This window comes from Fundulus heteroclitus, chromosome 12, assembly GCF_011125445.2.
Source record: "Fundulus heteroclitus isolate FHET01 chromosome 12, MU-UCD_Fhet_4.1, whole genome shotgun sequence".
Taxonomy (NCBI): Eukaryota; Metazoa; Chordata; class Actinopteri; order Cyprinodontiformes; family Fundulidae; genus Fundulus; species Fundulus heteroclitus.
This window is the reverse complement of record NC_046372.1, coordinates 24,631,898-24,656,370: the sequence shown is the minus strand read 5'-3', so window position 1 is coordinate 24,656,370 and position 24,473 is coordinate 24,631,898. Positions and strand designations below refer to the sequence as shown.

At 41.0% G+C, this 24,473-nt stretch overlaps 1 protein-coding gene across 1 annotated transcript in view; it reads right to left on the bottom strand.

Annotated features, from left to right (window-relative positions):
- fras1 (Fraser extracellular matrix complex subunit 1) overlaps positions 1-24,473 on the bottom strand; it is a gene marked incomplete in the record, with an annotated part of 388,110 nt that overhangs the window by 56,677 nt on the left and 306,960 nt on the right. Inside the window, 9 exon segments of the mRNA XM_036144334.1 lie at positions 2,685-2,864; positions 4,345-4,464; positions 6,242-6,430; positions 7,675-7,938; positions 13,440-13,593; positions 16,913-17,103; positions 18,349-18,481; positions 20,032-20,194; positions 22,539-22,690. Of these exon segments, the coding sequence (XP_036000227.1) occupies positions 2,685-2,864; positions 4,345-4,464; positions 6,242-6,430; positions 7,675-7,938; positions 13,440-13,593; positions 16,913-17,103; positions 18,349-18,481; positions 20,032-20,194; positions 22,539-22,690 (1,546 nt within the window).

The window sequence follows — 24,473 nt, the reverse complement described above, 5'->3', positions numbered from 1 at the left end:
CGGCTGCCTCAACACTTGAAACGCAACGTCAACCTTTTAATTCATGTTTTCATTTCCTCACGATTCAGGTCCCCGACAGACAGAAAAACGGATTTCAGACACAGAATTAGACATCCACACACCTTACATTAGGATTTGAACTCTATAAACTACAAATATAGATAGATAGCTCTATATAGCACAATCTCTGTAGCTCTATAGACCTCTATAGCTCTAACAAAGTGCTAAAACTGCACATCTGGGACAAAAAAAATTAGCAAGATTTAATTAAAAGCTTAACTTTAAAACTGAAGCGTTTGTAAATTTTGGCACCCAAATCAAATCCAAAAAAAAAATCCTTTCACATAAAATATTCAAGGTAAGTTTAGAGTGTTTGTTTACAGACAAGTCAGGTTTAACCACCAGATCTGACATCCTCATTTGATTAATTGGCCTTCTGAGGGCTCCGGCTGCAGACAGGGGGCATCGACAGGAAGCGTTCGGTTATCCTGACATTTCTCACACACGGACATGTCATCCCGCTGGAGCAGTCGGCTAGCTGAGCATGTTGGCATGAAAATGAGAGATCCGCTGAAAGGCTGGCAGTAATTATCCGGGGACGCGTCGCGGAGCTGGGAGAATGGAGGATCTCATCAGCATGCTGGGTCTGCTTTCAGCGCTCTGAAGCCTCCATTCAGCTGAGATCTTCAACAGGATAGGCGCTGATAATCGCCTCTCTGTGATCTGAAGACACGTCACTTTCTGCTACTTCTTATTATTTAACAACCGAGTTAACTTATAACTTACGGCTGCAGCTTCTATTCAGTTTCTGAACAGAAATTTCTGATTTCAGAAACCCAAAACTGAGGATAAATAAATGGAAGGCTGTAAAAATGTTCTCTAAATTAAATAATTTGACTCTACACCGAGACCTCCTGCATTAAAAATTGTTTGGACCCGTTAGTTTCCGACACAATCACACCGTGTTGTAACCCATGAATTATCAGGACATGAACATTGAAACCATCTCTCCTATCCTTGCAGCGGATGACGTCTCTGCGAATAACTAAAACATGCAGCATACCAAGAAGATTGCACATAAATAACAAAAACAACTTTTATGGATCAGGCTTTAAAGGACAGAGGGACCAGAAAAAAAGACCTCTGACAGCGAGCAGCCTCAACATTTTTAAATAATTGCCGTTGGATGTCACATCCATCGCTGATACCCCAGATGAAAATGAAATCCGGCTGGGTGCAGGTTGCTCTGCAGGGCAACACGGTTAAAGTCAGTTTAAGTGGCTGAAAAATGAGGAGCAGACAGGGCAACCTGTTGCTGCTATAGGCTTAGGCTGCTGGAGGACATCAGGGTCTATTTCTCTCACTCTGCTGAGTTCTCCTACTGCTCTCCAATCTGCATTGTTTGTTGTTATTTCAGCTTTTAACTTTTTGTTCTCTGTCATTTTTCTCTTCATAGAAGGTACACCTGGTCTGGCGTTCTGTTAGCTGTGACATCATCAGGGGAGGCAGATCATCCACTCTTACCATCTAACATAGAAAGTACTCCTGGGTCAATGTGAGCTTCTGTGCTTTCTGTGTCTCTGCTCTGTCTTCTCTAACATAGAAAGTACTCCTGGGTCAATGTGAGCTTCTGAGCTTTCTGTGTCTCTGCTCTGTCTTCTCTAACATAGAAAGTACTCCTGGGTCAATGTGAGCTTCTGAGCTTTCTGTGTCTCTGCTCTGTCTTCTCTAACATAGAAAGTACTCCTGGGTCAATGTGAGCTTCTGTGCTTTCTGTGTCTCTGCTCTGTCTTCTCTAACATAGAAAGTACTCCTGGGTCAATGTGAGCTTCTGAGCTTTCTGTGTCTCTGCTCTGTCTTCTCTAAGCCCCAGTGGGTGGAGGCAGATGAGCGTTCACACTGAGCCTGGTTCTGGTTCTGCTGGAGGTTCTCCTCCCTGTTAAAGGGGAGTTTTCCTCTCCACTGTCGCTTCATGCATGCTCAGTATGAGGGATTGCTGCAAAGCCATCAACAATGCAGACGACTGTCCACTGTGGCTCTACGCTCTTTCAGGAGGAGTGAACACTGCAAAAACGGATCTAAAAATAAGTAAATAAGATGATGGAGATGAGTAGTTGCTATTTTAAGTGCAAAAGTCTTATTCCATTGGCAGATTATCTTATTTACCTGCTCAAATCAAGGACAGATACACTCATTTTGAGAAAATATTACTTATTTTTAGTTCTGTTTTTGCAGTGTATGCTGCTTGGAGAGACTTGATGCAACCTGCTGGGTTTCCTTAGAGAGGAAACTTTCTCACCAACCTGGAGGATTTGATAGAATTTTACTTTGTAAAGAGCCTTTTTAAAATAAAAAAACACCTCATAGTAAATTAATGTTTTAACAAGGGTGGATAATCACTTTCTCCCAACAGGTTTTCCCCTCTTCATTTTAAAACATCTTATCTAGAAGTTGCATTTAATATTTACTTGTTCTCTTCGTTTAGTATTTAACTTTGTTTTATGATCTGATTTAATTAAGAATGAGATACGTAAGAAAATAGTAAATGTGGATGGGTGCAAACACTTTTTCCCAGCACTGTGAATCCTCAACAGACTCTCCGCACCCTGAGCCTTCAGCCAGAACCGGCAGGCAGACGGTCGACGTCCAGCAGCTGCCGGCTAACGGCCGTCTTCTCCGCCTACCTGGATTGGTGACGTGCTCCAGTTGGCCCAGGCTCGTCTGCTTGGTGATCCGATAGATGAGCTCGCCCGGCTCGCTGTCCTGGTCGCTGGACGACAGCTGCAGCGTGGTCAGCTTCTTCACCGAGTTTTCGTCCAGCACCAGGCCTTTGTTTACCTCCACTGAGGGAGGGAGATGGTCCTCTGGAGGAGACAGATACGGGACAAAACCGCGTTAAGGCAGAGATTTACTGCCGCAGGTGTTTAAAATGTTGGCAGAATTAGAGAATGTGATTAGTCCAGCAGAACAAGACGGTGGACTTGATTTTCTTCAGGGTGATGAAAATAATGATGGATCAAACCAGCAGAAGAAAAATAATAAATAAGACAGAAGAGGAACTACCCTCATTAGAAAAAGGCGTAGAAAGGTTAAGATTTTAAAAACAGCTAGAGCTTCACTGCAAAAACGGAGCTAAAAACAAGTCAAATTTTCTTGAAATTAGTGCATTTATCCTTGATTTTAGCAGGTAAATAAGATGATCTGCCAATGGAGTGAGTATTTTCACCCCTAAAATAAGATAATTAGATATACTGCATTTGAAATAAGACGATAGAGATGAGTTGTTCCTATTTTAAGTGTAAAAATCTCATTCCAATGGCAAATTATCTTATTTACCTGCTAAAATCAAGGATAAATGCACTAATTCCAAGAAAATTTGACTTGTTTCTAGTTTTGTTTTTGCAGTGTTCAGACAAAAGAGAAAAGCTGGAAAGGACAGCCTGGCGAGGAGAGAAAGTAATAAAAGATATAACAGCGGCACAGAGAGCTGGCAGAAAGGAGGGAGATGCCGGCGAGCTGCGAGGAACAGAAAACCTGCCGGTTTGCAGCTGCCTGCTAAGCGGGAGCTAAAAAGCTGAATCACAGCAGCTTTTATCCTCAGGAGGAAGAGTTGAAACTCAGGTTTGAAGATTTTCCTCAAGCAGACAAGGAGAAATCTGATCTAAACAAGTAACTGGAAGCCACATCTTATACGGAAACTCGGGTTATTTTCTTCACATGTCGGTGATTCCGACCTGTCATCAAATTTTTATTTTTATTTTTAAGCGCCATGACGACGGAGAAGCAGAATAAACACAAAAGCATGAAAATGAGTTAATAGGCTTTTCCCTAAAGAGGTGACAGAACATTTGCTGTTGCTACTCCTAAGTTATGGAATAACTTACCACTAAAAATGCACTTTATTTCCTTGCTTTTAATGCACTGTGTGTGTATCATGTGTGGCATTTTAAAATACTTTTGCTGTGAACCTGATTTTAAGCTTTTGATGCTGCGTCTGTTTGTTTTTAACTTTTCAACCTTTACTTGTTTTTTTATGTACAGCACTTTGGTCACCCATGCAGTTTTTATTTTAAATGTGCTCTAGAAATAAAGCTGATTGATTGATTTCAAATAGATACAGCAAATAATTTGGGTGAATTAGCAGAGTTCATGAAATGCCTCGGTGGCTCCCACAGGAATCCTTTGAGGGCATCTTGTATTCGGTTCGTGTCCCGTGTCGGGCGCAGGACAAAGGCATAAATCTGCCGTAATTGCCTTGTCTTCTCCAACAAATGAAAAAAAAAAAAGACTTCTGCCCTTTTTTCCTTTCAGCTGCAGGTAGCAAGAGTGCGGAGGAAACCTTACCAAGCACGCTGATGAAGAAGGACTGGTCGATCAGTTTGTTGCCCTCGGGATCGACCAGGTTGAACTTGAAAGACAGGCTGCCTCCTTTCTCTCCTTTCTCGTGGCTGTACTGCAGCAGGCCTGCAACAAACAAGCCGCCGTCGTCAGCCTGACGCCGCGCACGCCGCTAACCGGTCAGACAGCTGCACATTATCAAATCATACTTAATTACAGCAACATCATTCACAGTAAGACAAGTAAACAGCACTGATGGCTTTAGTTCATCTCAGAGAAGAAACCTTTGCTTTTGCTGTTGCAAACACGTTCAAATGACTGCATTCATGAGTGGCATTCATTTCTACGAGGTTGGTTTTAATTGAGGAGCTCTCGCTGCAGTGAAGCTGTATTATAGCAAGATTTAATGTTTTATCTGAGCACTGCTGCAAGGGGAAATCTTTTTTTTTTTTTAAGCACTTCAGCCTTTTCTCGAAGTAAACAGATTCAGTTTCTTGGGGTTGTTATCAATAAAATAATGCTTTAAATTTCATTAAGGAAAAACAAAAGATCACTCCTGAGGTCAGGGTTGTCCAAAGCCAGGGGCGGTTCTAGACAGGGGCCAACAGGGGCCTGTGCCCCTGTAGAACTGGTCCTGGCCCCTGTTATGGCCCCTGTACTAAAGACATGATATAAAATTTCTTAGGAAGATAAATGCTGACAAAGATACCGTGACTGACTGGTCATTTGGATCAGTTGTATTTTTTTTGTTTATGTTTTTACCCAATAATAAAATAACAAAATAATAAAAAATAAATATAAAAAACTAACAATAATTAAAAAATTAAGCTGTTTCACGTTAAGCTCCTGCTGTATTGAGAAAAGAACAGGGGTCTGCAACCTGTAGTTCCAGAGCCACACTTGGCTCTTTGGCTTATTTAATATATTAAATATTAAACTATGAAATGTTGACCTGTTAAGCCCCCCCCCCCCCAATCTTTTGTTCTGTGCCTCTGTGAAAAAACACTGGCCCCACCCTGGCCCCCCTGCTAAATTTGGTCTAGAACCCCCACTGTCCAAAGCGTGGCCCGCGGGCCAATTGAGGTCCACCGAATGACTTTGTGTGGCCCATAATCACAATTCAATCGTGGCAGAAATTCTGTTTGCTGACTCAAGCAATTGTTTCCAACGTGATTCAGCCTGATTTTATTAAATACGGCAATAACAGATTAATAAGCATAAAATTATGGTCCATCTGTTGGGTTTCTGCTTTGTTCTCGCCAAGTAAAACTCATCTTCAGCACAAACCTCAGCCCAAAAATGTGATCTGCTCCATGTGATCTACTTTCAGTAGTTATTGCAACCATAAGCTGCAGAAAATACATAAAAAGCTGCTTCATCTGCGCTTACTACCGTCGGCTGCTATGTCGGCCTTGAGTAGGAGACCCATCCAATATGGCGGCGACGCAGGATGAGCTCCGATGCGTAATAAGGCGTCTATGCATTTAATGTCTATATCAGCTGGCGAACAGTACAACTGAAGGTTGGAACAATACTGGCCGGCAGTATTTAAACTTGTAGCTATTTACTTTAATTTTTCCACATATGTTTTAATTTTAGCTTTAGGGTTTGTTTAATAAACAACCTTTTGTAATATTTAGTGTTTTTGCATCATTTAAAGTTAAACAGTTTTAGAATGGGTTTTAACATTTGTTAGTTTAAGCTACAGTGAAAAATCCCAGCGCTTGATTTTTACACAACTGTGAGATTTGTTATTTTAAGGCTCCCCTGTTTTCTAAACTAACAATGGGGAAAAAAATGCAGTCATAAAAACAGCATCAAATAGGTTACAGGAGAGGAAATAAAGGGAAGGACATTGAACAAAGAAAGAAGATAGAGGACCAAACCAACAAAAAGCAGGCACCTTTGTTGACGTCCTCCTGAGTGAAACTCTGAATAGGACCTTTGACCGAAACCTTCTCCACATTTTGGCTCCTGCTCAGCTGCAGTTTGCCCGCTGGAGGGTCTTTGGTTAGGATGTAACGCAGCTTCAGGCTGTCCGAGTCGATGTCTGAGCCCTTCAGATTCTGCTCTGTGATTTTAGAAGAGGATCCTGCAGAAAAAGAGCATTTAGTTATCTGCTTTTCATGTCCTTTTTGCTATAAATATTCTTTTTTTTTTCCTGTTATGCTTATTTGTGCACTGTGTTAATAAAAAAAAAAAAATTATGATTTCAATAGATTTATCCTAAGATTATGTATCATTTTAGACTATGTCTGGAAAAGGACAAGTACGGTCAAGCTAACTTCAAGTCACAATTTTCTCCCATTGGGTCAATAAAACTGTGAAATCCAAAGTGGAGAGAGTTTACTACAGCCGGGCGTACACTGTACGAGTTTTTGCCCTTTTTGGGCCGATTCTTCAGTCGTGCAAGAATTTTTTGCATCGTGCATCCTGCTCCGTGTAGTATACAGGGGTCAATGAGGGCCGATTAGCCTCTCACCAGCACCTCCCGATCAAGAATCGTACGGTCGGATGAAAATCAAACATGTTTAAAATCCAGTCGGCCCTCGTGAGGTGATCGTGAGCGCCTCCTGCTGTTGAAGCAGAGTTACGAGCGTCTACAAGCCGATTTCCCCCAACTTCACAGAATGCGCATGTGAAAACAAGGGAATTCTTCTTCTTCTTCTTCTTTGCAAATGAAGAAGAAGAAGAAGAAACAATTGAAATGTTTTACATTGTTGTACTGTTAAATCGCTGCTGCACTTTACCCTTTAACTTTATCTTATCCTGTAATCTAAATTTCAAGCTGTATGCAAACGGAATTTCGTTCTGTACGCACTCTGTGCATACAAAATGACAATAAAGTTGTCTAAGTCTAAATAAGAAAACATAGGAGAAGAGAAAAGCATGGCAGCGGTACGTGTGACATGGAGTCAAACTACGGAGGAGCGACTCGTAGAATTACCAAGGCAGCGTTTCGTTCTAGTGAGCCTCATATTTAACAAAGAGCATCGCCACTTCCTCCTTTTTCTTCTTCTACCGTTTACGTTTGGCGTCCGGATAGACGAGTCCGACATGTTGTTTTTAGATGTGCAGCCTGAGCAGTCAGGTTGCATCAGAGTATCAGGTCGTACAGTAAGAGATGGAAAGCTGTGAACTTTTAAACCCTGCGGCTTCATCGTACAGTTTGAGCTGCATCCGAGTACAACGACTGAAAATATCGTACGATGTTCGACCGGCTTAACGCAAGTTGGAGATTAATTGGAACATATGCACTTAGAAGTAATGTGCTGGTTACTGTGTTAACTCTAACATGGAGACAACATTCTGCTCTAAATGTGTCCTAACGCTCACCCGCTGGAAGCTGCAGGCCTCGGTTGACCGTCATTCGGGGCCCCTCACTCTTCCTGACATCCATGGTGAACTGCAGGAGGCCTGTGTGGGTCTGGATCCCATCGGTGAGGGTGAAGCCCATCTCGTCAGATCCCCCACTGACAGTTTCCGGTGTGTAGACCAGCAGTCGGTCCAGGACGTCCTGGTAGGTGAAGGTGGACCCCTGTGTGAGGATGCGGCCATTTTCCAGTGGCTGAGAGTAGAACTGCCGCCGGCGCAGTTTTCCTAAAGGAAAAAGGATTATTAATGGGCCTCAGATGTAAAGATGGTGCAGATGCATATTCATGCATTCACATGCTACAGCTAAGACTGCAAAAAAAATGGTGAGTATCTTAGTTGAAGCAGGATGTTTTATGTTGGTCATGGTGAGAGTTTTAGCTCCAGTTTAATTTTAACTGTACCCTAAAATTCAGCTTTGAATGAGGTCCAAAGCTAACTGGATCTCAAAAAATTCTAAATTCTTGAGAAAGCAGTTGCTAATCAAGTATGTGAATATTTACAAAGAAATGCTTATCATAGCACTGAAACAGCTCTGGTGAAGGTCACTAATGATATTCTCATGGCCTCAGATAATGGACTTGTGTCTATACTTGTCCTGTTAGATGTCAGTGCTGCGTTTGATACAGTTGATCACAATATTCTCCTACAAAGACTTGAGCATACTGTAGGGATTAAGGGAAAAGCATTAGGCTGGTTTAAATCTTATCTGTCGGACAGATTCCAGTTTGTTTATGTTAATAATAAATCTTCCTCAAACTCTAGGGTCACTTGTGGAGTACCACAGGGTTCAGTCCTTGGACCAATTCTCTTTACTATATATATGCTTCCGATAGGCAAAATTATCAGACAGCATGGGATTAATTTCCACTGTTATGCTGATGATACTCAGCTATATTTATCCATAAATCCTGATGAATCCAATCAGTTACTTCGACTGCAGTCATGTCTTGATGACATCAAAAGCTGGATGACTTTAAATTTCCTGCATCTAAATTCTGACAAGACAGAAGTTGTAATCTTTGGACCAGAGTCCTCAAAAAATAAACTTCTTAACCAATCACTTAATCTGGATGGCATTAACTTGGCCTCTGGTAATAAAGTTAAATATCTTGGTGTTATTTTTGACCAAGACACGTCATTTAAATCACATATTAAACAGGTTTCCAGAGTTTCCTTTTTTCACCTCAGGAATATCGCCAAAATTAGAAACATTCTGTCCAGGAGTGATGCTGCTACTTTAGCTATCAGGCTCCTCTCCTGTGGAACCAACTCCCAGTTTTGGTCCGTGAGGCAGACACCCCGTCTACTTTCAAGAATAATCTTAAAACTTTCCTTTGTGACAAAGCTTCTAGTCAGAGTGGCTCATGTTACCCTGAGCTACCTCTGTAGTTATGCTGCTATAGGCTTAGGCTGCTGGAGGACATCAGGGTCTATTTCTCTCTCTCTGCTGAGTTCTCCTACTGCTCTCCAATCTGCATTGTTTGTTGTCATTTCAGCTTTTAACTTTTTGTTCTCTGTCATTTTTCTTTATAGAAGGTACACCTGGTCTGGCGTTCTGTTAGCTGTGACATCATCAGGGGAGGCAGATCATCCTCTATTACCATCTAACATAGAAAGTACTCCTGGGCAGGGGCGGTTCTAGACAGGGGCCCATGCCCTGTAGAAATAGTCCTGGCCCCTGTTATGGCCCCTGTACTAAAGACATGATATTAAACACACTTCTCATAATTATTTGCAATGGCAAAGAAACCATAACTGATTGGTCACTTTGACAAATATTGTTATTATTTTTTACCTAAACAGTTTTACTCTAAAAAGAATTTAAAACTTAAGATGTTTCACGTTTAGCTTTAGCTGTATTGATCTCGGGGAAAAGTTTTCAACTGCTAGATCAGGGGTCTGAAACCTGCAGTTCCAGAGCCACAAGTGGCTCACTTAATATTATTACACAAGTAAATATTGCCATTTTATTTTATTTTTTATTTTTTTTTGTGCCCCTCTGAAAAAACACTGACCTTGGCCCCCCTGGTAAATTTGGTCTAGAACCGCCACTGCTCCTGGGTCAATGTGAGCTTCTGAGCTTTCTGTGTCTCTGCTCTGTCTTCTCTAACATAGAAAGTACTCCTGGGTCAACGTGAGCTTCTGTGCTTTCTGTGTCTCTGCTCTGTCTTCTCTAACATAGAAAGTACTCCTGGGTCAATGTGAGCTTCTGTGCTTTCTGTGTCTCTGCTCTGTCTTCTCTAAGCCCCAGTGGGTCGAGGCAGATGAGCGTTCACACTGAGCCTGGTTCTGGTTCTGCTGGAGGTTCTCCTCCCTGTTAAAGGGGAGTTTTCCTCTCCACTGTCGCTTCATGCATGCTCAGTATGAGGGATTGCTGCAAAGCCATCAACAATGCAGACGACTGTCCACTGTGGCTCTACGCTCTTTCAGGAGGAGTGAATGCTGCTTGGAGAGACTTGATGCAACCTGCTGGGTTTCCTTAGAGAGGAAACTTTCTCACCAACCTGGAGGATCTAATTTAATTTGACTTTTTAAAGAGCCTTGAGATGTCATGTATCATAAATTGCTGTTATATAAGTACAATTTAATTGAATCTTGTTCTGGTTATCAAACAAATGTGAGCATCAGACAGTCTGAGAGTGAAGAGAAAGCAAAACCAAAAGAAATCTGTATTTACAATAATTTCACCATGTACTGTATACCAAATAAAACAAGACAATGTAAACAGTTGAATGATTGATAATTACTGCTGATTTAAAATGAGGTAAAATGTAAATGTTTATTGTTCATTAATTATCCTCACTACCAAAGTTGTAGCTTGGCACTATATTAAGAAAAAAATAGTGCGGTACAAGAGGAGTCTAAAAGTGCAGCCAGGAGTGCCTCCTCGCATCCTTATGAGGCTGGAGAGCATTTCCCTCTGATAAATCAGTTTGCTCGAGAGGGTCGGTGGAGTGAGGACAATAAAAAGGTGGCCTGTTAAAAAGATAAACTGCCCGACTTGCATCATCTTGTACGAAATCACTCAGATTCCGACTCGGTCCCATCAGCCATGCACGGCGATGGTTTTACAGTGGCGTCACACTCCACTTCACCGGCTGTTTTACGGCGCTTTAACTGCAGGTGGGGTGTTATTACAAAACGTTCACACCAGATGTGTATGTGGGAGCTTAAAAGAGATGGAAGACGAAATTAGGAAGGCAGCAAACTGAGAATTTTTTTTGGTGGAATAATCCACGAGACGCCTCCGCTCAACTGGCATCACAGGAGCTGATGTAATTTCAAGACATTTGAGGGTTTTTTTCCTAAACAACAAACAGAGAGCGGGAGTTTTCCTCTTCAGTTTTATTCCCTCGTTACAGAAAAACAAAAAAACTCCTCTTCCTCCTGAATTCAGTTTCCAAACCAATTCCAGGTTTTTATTCACCAAAATTGGTCTGGAAGTCAAACTGCTGAATAAGAAACGAATTTAGTCGTCTGTTTCTGCTCATGTGAAGCCATTTCTTTGCACCCGGCGGGTTTTGGCACCTTGGAGAGAAAAAACTCATTTTGCAGCGGTAAGGAGCCGTCAGCGAGGCGGACCGTTCGGAGGTCAGCTGGTGGGACTGTGTGTGAGGAATGGCTGCGGATGGCGTGCGACGCTGCTGCCGAACCATCGGCGTGTTTGTCTTGTTTTAGGCTATTTGAGTGTCAGAAGTGAGAGCAATGCGTTCACGCCTCTCTGTGGGTCACATTCAGAATAATTTACCGTAGACATACTTCAACATCGGCTCAACTGGTTGTTTGCTGCGCGTGTAGAAGGACTACCTGACCTACAGATGCCACATTTGGACTTTGTCTATGTGCTAATACCATCTAAAGAAATGTGTTATTGTAAATAATTTCAATATTTATTTCATTATTTTATGTTTGGAACATAAAACTCATAAAGATTCGTTACACATACAGAATTTAAAGCCTTCATTTGTTGTGATCTTGATTTTTCCGGCTTAAAGACAATAAAAAGACTGCTGACTGGACAGATTTCCAGAAGTCATTGACTCCCTCCACAAGGAGGCCACAAAAGGCCTGAAGAAGCTGGTCTGCAGAGGGCTGCATCCACCAATAGTCATAGAAAGTTGAGTGGAAGGAAAAAGTGCAGCAGGGATAACTCCAGCCTTGAGAGGATTGTCAAACTAAATGTATAGAAGAATTTGGGGGAAGCCTCCTAGACTGGACTGAGGCAGAGCATCAAGAACCACTACACACACATGGGTCCCACATGCTGGTTACAAGCGTCTTACCTGGGCTCAGGTGAAACAGAACTGGACTGGTGCTCAGAGGTCCAACGTCCTCATTTCAGACGAAAGTAAAGTTTGCATCTTATTTGGAAATCAAGACCACAGCAGCCATCTACCAGGACATTTTTGAGCACTTTGTGTCCTTGTGCTGACAAGATGTATAGAGATGCTTATTCCTTTTTCAGCAGGACTTGGTACCCCACACACAATGAGCATATAGAAATGAACATACTCACATAAAAAGCCTGATATTTCTGTTTCAAATCCCCCATCGTATTATCAGAGGTGGGTAGAGCAGCCAAAAACTGTACTCAAGTAAGAGTAACACTACTTTAACATGTTTGTACTCAAGTAAAGGTAAAAAGTAGTCATCCAAGAAATTACTCAAGAGTAAAAAAGTATTCAGTAAGAAGGATACTCAAGTACTGAGTAACTAATCATAACAGCTCATGATTTAATATTTTAAAAATATGTAATCAGACAGACAAAACTATAAGGTTATGTGCAAATTCTGGTATTTTCAAGACAAAAATATCAACAAGAATAACATCATTACAAAATAACAAATTCAGGCATTAGAAAACATTTTCTAAATCATTGCAGCAGTTAATGCACTTTGCACTGTTCTAAGATACTGTTAAAACAGTGCAAAGTACTTCCAATGTTAATATCTACTGTTTACTGTACATTTGTCTGACCTCTAAATGGCTCAATGAGCTCAGCAGATTAAAAAAAATAACATAAAAATAACAAAGCTTTTGTACAAATAAGAAGTCTCAGTTTAACATAAACTCTAAGTTTTTGTCTCTCTGGTGCATTTTTGGTAAAAAAAAGTTTGTTCTTTAGTCATGAAGTTCCTTTCAATAGGTATAGTAAGCAGACATTTTACTCAAGTAAGAGCAGCGATACCCGAGTAATAATAATCAAGTAAAAGTAAAAGGTGCTGTGCAGTAAAACTACTCCTAAAAGTACATTTTGTTCAAAAAGTTACTCAAGTAAATGTAACTGACTAAACGTGACTAGTTACTGGTCAAATATCCTTTTTTATGGATTTTATAGTTTCCAAAGACATTGAATTATGTGTATTTATTATCTAGAAGGCATAATCATCATGTTTTGAAATATTTTCATGTCTAATTAATCTATGTGAGTTTTACATTCTGAAATCAGTCTCAAAAAATATAGAACTTTTAGCAGATATTCTAGTTTTCTATTTAGTTTATTTGTTGACATACTATAGATGTGTCTATGTTGCTGCTTGTGTCTGAAAGAACAGAAACTATTCGCTGAGATCTTGGTCCAGCTTTGCATCCTTTTCACTTCTGACATTTCACACATTGATTCAGTGAAATGTCAGAATTTTAGAAACCTTTAAAACCGTCTCTATCGTTTTCCAAACCCACGCAGACCTGTATTTATTTTCTGTATCGGTGTCTTTCTGCTCACCGTAGCTGGGAATCCTGACGATGGTGAATATGATCTCGCTTTCTGGCGTGTCCTCATCGTAGACGCTGAGAGACGAGTTGGTGATGACGACGCCGGAGTTTTCCTCCACATGGATGCTGCTGACTGACACCGTCAGCTCTGGTGCTGCTTTGCTCTGCGGGGGGGGGGGGGGGGGGGGGCAGACATCCCGGCAAAAAGAAAAACATCAGGAAATACCAACCACTCTGCAGCTGGATGTTTCATAATGGCCCATGAATAGCTCAAAATAATAAGAGGTGTACTTTATCTTTTAATAATGCAATCATTGCCATCTAAGTTTCTTTTTTCATTTGCATTACAAATTAAAAATAAGACCCTGATTTAATTCTTTTTGTTGTTATTTTTCTAACTTCGTTGTGACGTTTTGTACAATTTAACTGAAAAAACGAAGAATCAGTTGGAGGAACATGTAAAACTGTAAAAGCAGCTGTGATAACCTGGTTGGATGGATGTGCACACCTTAAAATATTATCAAATAATATTGATTTATTTTCAGTGCTTTGGTATAAGTCTGCCAGCTTAGCTCATCTTATTTATACGTACACGCTCCATGAGTTTCCATCTCTGGCCCACAGCCCTGATCAGGCGACCCGCAGATTTAGCTCTGGGTACGATTTAGACCAATCCACAGATTTAAGTTATTTTTGCCTTTTACAACTAACAAAACCTCAGTTTTAGCCGCTCTTTTGTCCTGCAGATAAATTAGCTGCTAAGGATGGAAGGAAGGGAGGTAGGGAGGGAGGAAGGAAGGAAAGAAGGAGGAAAAAGAAAGATAGAGGGGAAGGTAGGAAGAAAGGAAGGTGGGAAAGAAGGAAGGATTTTAGGAAGGAGAAAATAAAGTTATGAAGGAAGGAAGGTAGGAAAGGAGGAAGGGAGATAGGAAGAAAGTAGAAAAGATGGAAGGAGGAAAGAAAGAAAGGTAGTAAGGAAAGAAACAAGGAAGGAATGTAGGAAAGAGAGAAAGAAAGGAGAGAAGGAAGGAAGAAAGGAAGGTAAGGAAGAAGGAAACAAAGGTAGGAAGATAGGAAGGAACGAAGGAAAGAAAGAACGGAAGGAAGGAAGGTAGGAAGGTAGGAAGGTAGGAAAGAAGGATGGTAGGAAGACAGAAGGGAAACAAGGAAGAATAGTAGTAAGGAGAAAGTTAGGAAGCAAGGAAAGTAGGAAAGGAGAAAGGGAGATAGGAAGGAAGTAGGAAAGAAGGAAGGAGGAAAGAAAGAAAGGTAGTAAGGAAAGAAACAAGGGAGGAATGTAGGAAAGAGAGAAAGAAAGGAGAGAAGGAAGGAAGAAAGGAAGGTAAGAAAGAAGGAAACAAAGGTAGGAAGATAGGAAGGAACGAAGGAAAGAAAGAACGGAAGGAAGGAAGGTAGGAAGGTAGGAAAGAAGGAAGGTAGGAAGACAGAAGGGAAGGAAGGAAGAAAGGAAGGAAGGTGGGAAACAAGGAAGAATAGTAGTAAGGAGAAAGTTAGGAAGCAAGGAAAGTAGGAAAGGAGAAAGGGAGAAAGGGAAGGAAGTAGGAAAGAAGGAAGGAGGAAAGAAAGAAAGGTAGTAAGGAAAGAAACAAGGGAGGAACGTAGGAAAGAAAGGAAGGAAGGAAGAAAGAAAGGAAGGTAAGAAAGAAGGAAAGAAATGTAGGAAGGACTGAAGGAAGGAAGATAGGAAGGAGCGAAGGAGGAGGAAAGAAAGGTAGGAAAGAAGGAAGGTAGATAGTAAGGAACGTAGGAAAGAAAGAACGGTAGGAAGGAAGGAAGGAAGGAAGGAAGGAAGGAAGGAAGGAAGGAGGGAAGGAAGGAGGGTAAAAAAGGAAGGAAGGAGCAGAACCTTATCTTGGGTTAATCAGAATCACTGCATCTGATGTTTGGTCCAGAAACTGGAGGCGGTTAAAATGAGGCTCTGCATAACGATGCAACCAGCAGGTTTTTGCACCTTTTCCCATTTGACAGCTTTCAGCCTAACTTTATTTGTTAGATTTTTTTTTTTTATTGTTGTTGTTCTTGCAAAAAGCTTTAAAATATTTTCGGATATTTGTACAGTGCAGAACCCTGATATTTAAACAGGGGAGGGCACCTTGTGTGTGGCTCACTGACAGCCTCACCAATTAAGCTGGAGGCCTAAAACAGGATTAATTGGCTGACTGGGAAGCTGATTATGTTTATATTGAAGAAAGAAAGAGCAGAATGACAGCAGCCATATTTTTTTTAAGTTTGTGAGATGGATGAAGCATCAATATAACTTCTAAAATCTCAAGCTGGGCAAGTTTGTAGACATATCTATGAGAACTTCTATGCCCAGACTTTATTAAAACAACTTTGAAAGAGTTTAAAATAGTTTAAAAGTAGCTTCAAGATCATTTGAAAAATCTGCGCTGCTTTTTTCTTCAAGCGCCTCAATCCAGCATGAATGAGGAGGTTTTGCTGCGGCTTCATCACCAAGGCTGATTAATAACGCAGTATAAAAAAAAATCAATGAGCATTTTGCAGAGTTTTAAAAAGAGATTTCTGCAGTTTAACTCTAAAATATGGTTGAAATGAAAATATATAAATGCTATTAACGGGGTATTTACTGGATGTGGTTTGAAATCATTTTTGTTTAACCATCACCGAATCATTGAAAGAAATACATAACTTTTTTAAAATAACTCCAGTAATCATGCAAGGATTACTATAAAATAAAAGTAGAAAATCAAACATCTTGTCTTAATGACCTTCCTGCCTCTGTTAGATGACTGGGATGTTTCTATGAATCAGAGATTATTACCGTTCATAACAGGGTATAAATACAGGCAGCCTGTAAAAATGAAGGTTGAAGAAATAAATAAAAACTTAGCAACATTTTTATACTAGTAGCTTTACATAAACATCTTTAGGATGTTTTTTTTTTACACAGGAAACACACAGAACATTTCTGAATCCCTAAAGAAAAGTTTGAGGGATAGAGAATAGGATTTTAGACTAAACGAGCTGAAAACTTTCCTTCCTGTCGTAGACGTTCAGCTGAAAGATGAAGCAGCTCTAAGGTGGTGTGACAGTTTTTCTGTGACTTTTTGCTCCCTTTGAGAGGCAAAACCACCAGATTCTGTTTATCTGGTGAATGTAGTTTTATTTTTAGGCACAATATGCCAAAGCAAAAAACAACAAATTTGGAGGAGCTTTTAGAAAACTGTTGTTCAAAAACACCTTACTGAATAAATCTGTACTGCTTAAAAGGAAAATATAAAGAAATGGCCACTGGTTTAATACTTTTGCACAAGTTTATACCTTTTAAATCATCTTGGAGCATCACGTTCATGTGAGAAAGTTACTTTCTCACATGAAAGTGATGCTCCAAGATGATTACTCATGTTTTTAGAACCAAATACAAATTATCGCACCAAAAAAAGTAGAATAAGAAGCTAATATGTCGACTACTGCTCGGATATTACTGACATCTCTTCCTACCTGGATGTTGATCTCCACGGTGAACGCTTCAGTCTGGCTGTATCCGTCACTGATGTAGAAGCTGAAGACATCCTGGCTGGCCGTTTTTTGGAGCTGGCTGTCCTGGACGTAGAAGATGTGATCAGAGACGAGGTCCTCCACGGAGAAAGGTGCGGCTGGAGTTACGACGCGTGAGCCGCCAACTGAGCCGCCTGCAGGACGAGGAAACAGAGACACAGCTGTCAGAGTGATTGGTGGAGGGATTGTGATTGTACGGCTTTAACTGGTCCAACGGCCTCAAAGCCCTTCACACCACAGTCAGCCATTCACACCCTGATGGTGGTGAGCTACGTTAGCAGCCACAGCTGCCCTGGGGAGGACTGACAGAGGCTGCCTCTGACCTCTGCCAGCTGGTGGTGCGGGTGAAGTGTCTTGCCCAAGTGAGATGGTCGGAGCGGGGGATAGAACCGACAACCCGCCAATTCCAGGACAAACTCCCTCCGTCATGTTGGATGGATGAATGGGAATAAATGGGTAAAGATAGGATGTATGCATGGATGGATGGAACAGAGGGATGATGGATGGATGGAACAGAGGGATGATGGATGGATGGATGGATGGATGGATGGATGGATGGATGGATGGATGGATGGATGGATGGATGGATGTATGCATGGATGGATGGAACAGAGGGATGATGTATGGATGGATGGATGGATGGATGGAACAGAGGGATGATGGATGGATGGATGGATGGATGGATGGAACAGAGGGATGATGGATGGATGGAACAGAGGGATGATGGATGGATGGATGGATGGATGGATGGATGGAACAGAGGGATGATGGATGGATGGAACAGAGGGATGATGGATGGATGGATGGATGGATGGATGGATGGAACAGAGGGATGATGGATGGATGGAACAGAGGGATGATGGATGGATGAACAGAGGGATGATGGATGGATGGATGGAACAGAGGGATGGATGGATGGATGGATGGAACAGAGGGATGGATGGATGGATGGAACAGAGGGATGGATGGATGGATGGATGGAACAGAGGCAGGGATGGATGGATGGATGGAACAGAGGGATTGATAGATGGATGGAACAGAGGGATGGATGGATGGATGGATGGAACAGAGGGATGGATGGATGGAACAGAGGGATGGATGGATGGATGGATGGAACAGATGGATGGATGGATGGATGGATGGATGGATGGATGGATGGATGGATGGATGAAACAGAGGGATGATGGATGGATGGATTGATGGATGGAACAGAGGGATGATGGATGGATGGATGGATGGATGGAAAAGAGGGATGATGGATGGATGGATGGAACAGAGGGATGATGGATGGATGGAACAGAGGGATGATGGATGGATGGATGGATGGATGGATGGATGGATGGATGGATGGATGGATGGATGGATGGGCGTAAACCCACCTCGGTTTGTGTTTTCGATGAAGCCGTATTTGGGAGGGCTGACCAGCCAAACCTGCAGGTCCGTCGAGGGCGTCTCCACGTAAGACACTGTGATGTGATTGGAGGACAGCAGCACCCGGCCGCCTTCCTGGACCTGGAGATCAGTTCATTGGCGTTATGTGTTACATCCAGCACATTATGGTTACTTTAAATACTGTTAAAACGGGGGATAAAGTTGCAAGTCATGAATAAACAGAATGTATCCAGACGTTTTCCTCCGTATCTTTCTATTTCTTGATGAACCTCTGATTCTGAGTTCCGATTTAACTCAGGCCGCATTCACACAGCAGGGAAATGCGACTTCAGAACCGGATCCATGTTTTCTACGTTCTTAGTCTTAGTGTTAAACTGAGATGCCAGTATATGTTTTTAAGCTTTACTGAGCATTTCTAGTGACAGTTAAGTCCGCCATTAGTGCACCGCTTTGTGGTCTTGAACCGCTCAGACAGAATCAGAAGCATAAATGACCAAATCGAAATTGAGCATCAAGACCTGCAGGGTAAACGTAGCCTTAGATCAGTAAAATAAAAGTCGCAAATGTAGAAACCCAGAGATTTTTTTAAATTATTATACAGTTCCTCGGGTTTTGTTGGTTAAAGCATCAGGACTTTGCCTTGGCGTCTCCCTTTGGAGGGTTTCCAACAGGGGTTGGGGGCGGGAAAAGCCCAAAGCAGACCCAGAACTTGATGGACGGACTATAAATCCCAGCTGACCTTAGATTTTTCCACATGTCTGGGTTTCCCTCCTGGACCAGACCACCTGAAAACTCAAGGTGCGCAGAAACTGTTGGCTCCTCTAAATCAGGACTAAAAAATGTTAGTTTGCTAAAGCTGCTCATCAAACAATCTGAATAATAGCTGTTGAAAAATACACTTATTTCTCTCAAACCTTTAATATCTGTATTTTAGCATCTTTCATGCTCTGCTATTTCCTTTCAGTCTTTCCTTTGATGTCCTGCAAATCCCTTTTGGATTGTTCTGAGTGTGAACAGTGGCATTGGAGTAAATCCGCCTTGCTTTGCACCCCTCGCCTGATCGCAGATGAGTGGGAGCCAGTGAACGGCTAGAAAAATTGACAAATCCTAAGAAAGATTACATTGTTCAAGCGAAGGAGCCACAAATTCAAACCCTGGAAAACACCACCAGCGTTTATTCTGAGTGAACAGGCTAATTTTGTGTATTTTCAAAGATGCTTGCACACAAAATCACTTATTTTCTTCACAAGTTCACCTTTTTTACAGCAAAAGCTCTAAATTGTTTTGAACTATATTCGGCAGGAAGCTAAAATCGATGTGTATTCTTTTCTTTTCTTTTCATAAAAATGCTGTGTGAAATTCAGCATTTTTAAAAGTGCTGTGCAGATCCTTCAAACCCGAACATGTTTTGCAGCGTTTGCTCCAAACCTGAAGAAAGTGGAAGATGAAAGAAGAAGCGTTAGTTGAAAAGAGGTTGAAGGATGGATAATTCCTCAGCTGATCATCTCACAGCTGGAACAGCTCTCTGGATGTCACCTCACCGAAGCTGAACAGATGTTTTAGGGTTTGGAAATGAGAGCTTTTGCTCCTGCAGTCTTCATGCAGCCATGGAAAAAAAGATTTAAAAAGAAGAACCGCTTTGACCTGAAACAGGAAGTCAGAGCGATTACCTTGATGCCGCCTCGCACGGTGACCACCAGCGGCTGTCTGGGCACGGAGGTGATGGTGATCGTGCACATCTGGTTGTCAAGGCGGTTGCTGTCTCCGTCATGAACGACAAAATGGAAGACGTCCGTCACCGGCTGACTTCCCGTGTCCAATGAAGTGACGTACCTGCAGACGGAGTAACAGGTTATCTCTCCTGGTTAACTTTTGAAAAGTTCAAAGCACGACCACGGATTAGCTGCGGCATAAGAAGCTAATCCTAATTCAGAACAACAGGAACATTGCTTTAAAGGTTTCCTTATTTAGGACATTTTTGACCAATCTGTATAATCTGACCCAATCTGTATAATATGATTGAACTTGATTTTGTAAAGTGCCTTGAGATGACATGTTTCATGATTTGGCGCTATATAAATAAAATTGAATTGAATTGAATTGAAATGCCAGGAGGGATTTAGTCACATTCTCACTGGGACATTTCCACAAAGAAAACATCCTGATCAGATTTTTTGACGGCCTAAAATTACTCTTTTTGTTGCTGCAGAGGAGCAGCAGCTCTACTCTGAGCTCTAACTAAAGATTTTACTAAAAATCGTCGCCTTGTCGCTATAGGTCAATCACAATCCTTATGGACGAAATGCATTTCAGATGCTTTGTATCCAGAACCTCTTTGTTTCAGTCTAGCTCCATGCCTAGGATGGATGGATAAATCTGGACTCAGTCCATCCTTTGTGAAGCGCCCTTAAACTCATTGTTAATGTTCGGCAATCTTTTCAAGGCACCGATTATCCCTGACGTTGGTGCAGCTCTGCCTACCACATTTCTTCCTTCCACTCAACTTTCTGTGAATATGTTTGGATACATCCCTGTGAGGACAACCAGCTCCTTTTTGTGGCTTCCCCTCCTTGTGGAGGCTGTCAGAGTCGCCTCTGGTTGTTTCGCCTGAGACTGAGACCCTTTGGACCAGGGCTCTGTAGCCTGTGGCTCTTAATAACTTTTGCTACAAATAATATTTTTATTATGGTATTTAAATGTAATAATAACAATAAATGCAGGTTTTAGCAGTTTTGTCTTGGACTAATTGCTTTTAGTTTTCACAACAGAATGATGCTAAAAGTGCCGGTAATATTTAATTTTAAAAATCAATATTTTTTCAAAATGTTGGAAATTATGATTTTTTTTACATCATTATCCATAAATATCAACATCCCATCCATTCACTTTTTTTTAAACCTCAAAATAGACTTAAAAGGACTTTTCTTTAACTATAACAACATATTTCCTACAGTAGACCTTTATCAAAAATTATAACTTGTCTTTTTCAAAAGGCCAGGCAACATTTGCGGCTCTAAACAAGTTTAATTAAAGTGGCTCTTTAGACTGTAAAGGTTGCAGCACTGCAAAAAAGAACTAAAAGTAAGTAACATTTTCTTGAAATTAGTGTATTTTACCTTGTTTTGAGCAGTTAAGTAAGACTAACTGCTTTTTACTTACTTTTGGTTACCTTTTTGCAGTGAGGCCGTTGCTTTAGAGGCTCAGGAAACATCTGCAGGTGTTTTGACTTTATTAGCTGATAAGGTTACCATTTGTAATACATTTTTCCCTTGTTCACAATATTCAGCTGTATTGTGATAACAGTATGATGCAGCTCTTAAATTATCAGCAGCAACAGCTTTGTTTCTGAGAACAGCCGCGTTAAGAATCAGCATCTTCTGTCATGTCTTGACACAAATTGTCATATTTGTCTTCTCAACTCTTATTAGAGCAGGAAAAGCATTTTTTTTTTTTTTTTTGCTATAATCTCCTGCTTTAGCCTCCCTGAAAGGCTCCAGCTGCTAAAAACTGAACTGAAAAGTTCAAAGTTCTCACCACGGTTTCAGCTCCTGAATGTTTGACTTAAAGAGTCCAAACAAACACGATTTGTTTGCCTGCAGCTCAAGAAGACTCGTTGGATTGAAACGAAGGTGTTTAAAGGCTCTTCACTTCCTCTACCTCTTCCACTGCTGGTTGAAGTGGAAGGAAAAATTATCCCGTCGGAGTCGAGCTGCAACCAGAGGAGCTAATCAGGTCTGCAAGAACCCTCAACGCCATTTTATCACCACAAACCAAAATAAACAGCTCGTCTCTTCTTAGTAAGCAGCGTCTTTAGCAGCGCCTCTCCGGTCCTGGAAGTCCTTAATGTGGCGAGAGGATGGATCATAATTATCCCCGGAAAGTCTTTTGACTTTAGGCGGAGAGCTTTTTGTTTTGGATAATGGCTTCATTAAAAAAAATGAGTCTTCCTCTCATGCTTCGTCTGCTTTTACGGGCATCTGGAGTTCCTTCTGAACCATCAGAAGGAGCAGAAGTCCCGATGAGATGTGCTCCACCGTCTGGAAACTATTAACTCCGAAGCTCAGAGGAGCACTTTTGGGAAAAGTGGATTCAAAACGTCGAAAGGCATCAGTGGTTTCCCAAATTTTTATCAATGCACTGACGGCTAAATAAACCAGTAAATCCATGCCTGTCTTACCTGATCCTGTGCAGGTTGACGTCCTCCTGGGTGAAGGACGAATACTCCCGCAGCTCCTGGGGCTCCTGCTGGGAAAGGGTCCGGGTCAGGAGGCCGTACATCGGCACAGACACCAGCTGGATGTGGATCTGATCGTCAGGGGACGCGTTGTCCTGTTACAGAAGAAAAACACATACCACCCGTTAAGTTTCTTCAGTGTGTTTCAGCGTGATTTAATGCAGTAGACCAACAGAGAGCAGAACTGTGAAGAGGGAGGACACATTCCAGGGTTTTTAACATCTTCAGCAGGGACAGCACTGCAAAAACGGAACTAGAAATAAGTAAAATGTTCTTAAAATTAATGCATTTGTCCTTGATTTGAGCAGGTAAATAAGATCATTTGCCAATTGAATAAGATCTTTGCACCTAAAATAGGAACAACTCATCAAATTATCTTATTTTAGGGGTCAAAATACTCATTCCATTGGCAGATAATCTTATTTACCTGCTCAAATCAAGGATAAATACATTAACTATAAGAACATGTTACTTATTTTTATATGTTTTTGCAGTGTGGGAAATGGGTCAGCGCTGATGCACTGCAAAAAGGGAACTAAAAGTAAGTAAAATATTCTTTAAATTTGTATATTTTTCCGTGATTTGAGCAGCTAAATAAGACTATTTGCAAATGGAATGAGAATTTCTACCCCTAAGATAAGATAATTAGACATCCTGCCTTTGAAATAAGATGATGGAGATGAATTGTTCTTATTTTAAGTGCAAAAATCTTATTCTATTGGAAAATAGTCTGATTTATCAGCTCAAATTAATGAAAAATACAATATTTTCAAGAGGATTTTACCTACTTTTAGTTTCCTTTTTGCAGTGTGGGAAGATGGACGGAGCTAAATCCAGGACAATCTTGGAAGAAAATGTGCTGATGCTGCAGAAGACCTGAGACTGGGGTGGAGGTTCCCCTTCCAGCAGGACAACAGAAAGGTTTGGATGAGAGCAGTCGCCTTGTCAAGTTTTAGAGCTAAATAATTATTCAGCAGTCAAAACAAGCTTTTACTGCCGCCATCTTTTGGCTAGAATAAATGGATGAGTGAACGGCAACATAAGTGGATAAAATCGAGGTTCTTCAGGACATTCTTCATCTACTCTGACTGAGTTTGAGGCTGTAAATACAGTCATATTCAACAAATTTGAATATTTTTTGAAAAATGTATTTATTTAAGTAACTCAATTTACTAAGGTAAACACATTATATCGGGGCTGGACGATAATTCAATGACAATATATATCGATCGAGAGACGTGTGGCTCAATGGAACAAAAAGGGTCAACAAAAAGTTCAATAGAAGAAAATTTTTCCTTCCTTTAGCATTCTAGCCAATCATGTATGATAATATTCATTACATCCTCCCAGCCAATCACAACGCAGAACCAGGAACGCTGCGTCACCAAGCTCCGCCCCCTTCAAAGAGTTCAGAGAGCACGTGTTTTTCTTTTTTAAAAACTTAGTTTTAGTAAAAAATTGGTTGAATAAAGGCTTTGAATTCAGTGTTTGTGTGTTCTTTATCTAAAAATAGATTGCTACGCAACAGCATAAAATGGCAATTTTTTAAAATAATTATCGATATTGATAAATATGATTTCTATTTTATCGATATGTTTTTTTTTCTATATCATCCAGCCCTACATTATATAGATCACCACAGACTGATACTGTTTTAAAGCCTTTATTTATGTTTATTATAACTGTTTTCCACCTCCAGCTAATAAAAATAAAACCACAGCATTTAAAATTAGAATATTGCACCAGTCCAATAAAAAGCAACGTTTTCCACAGAAACGGGAGCTCACTGAAAAGTATGTTTAATACCTAAACCTAAATGTTGTCTTTTTGAAAGCTAGAAATGCATAACGCTGGTTTATTGAATATGACTGTGCACAC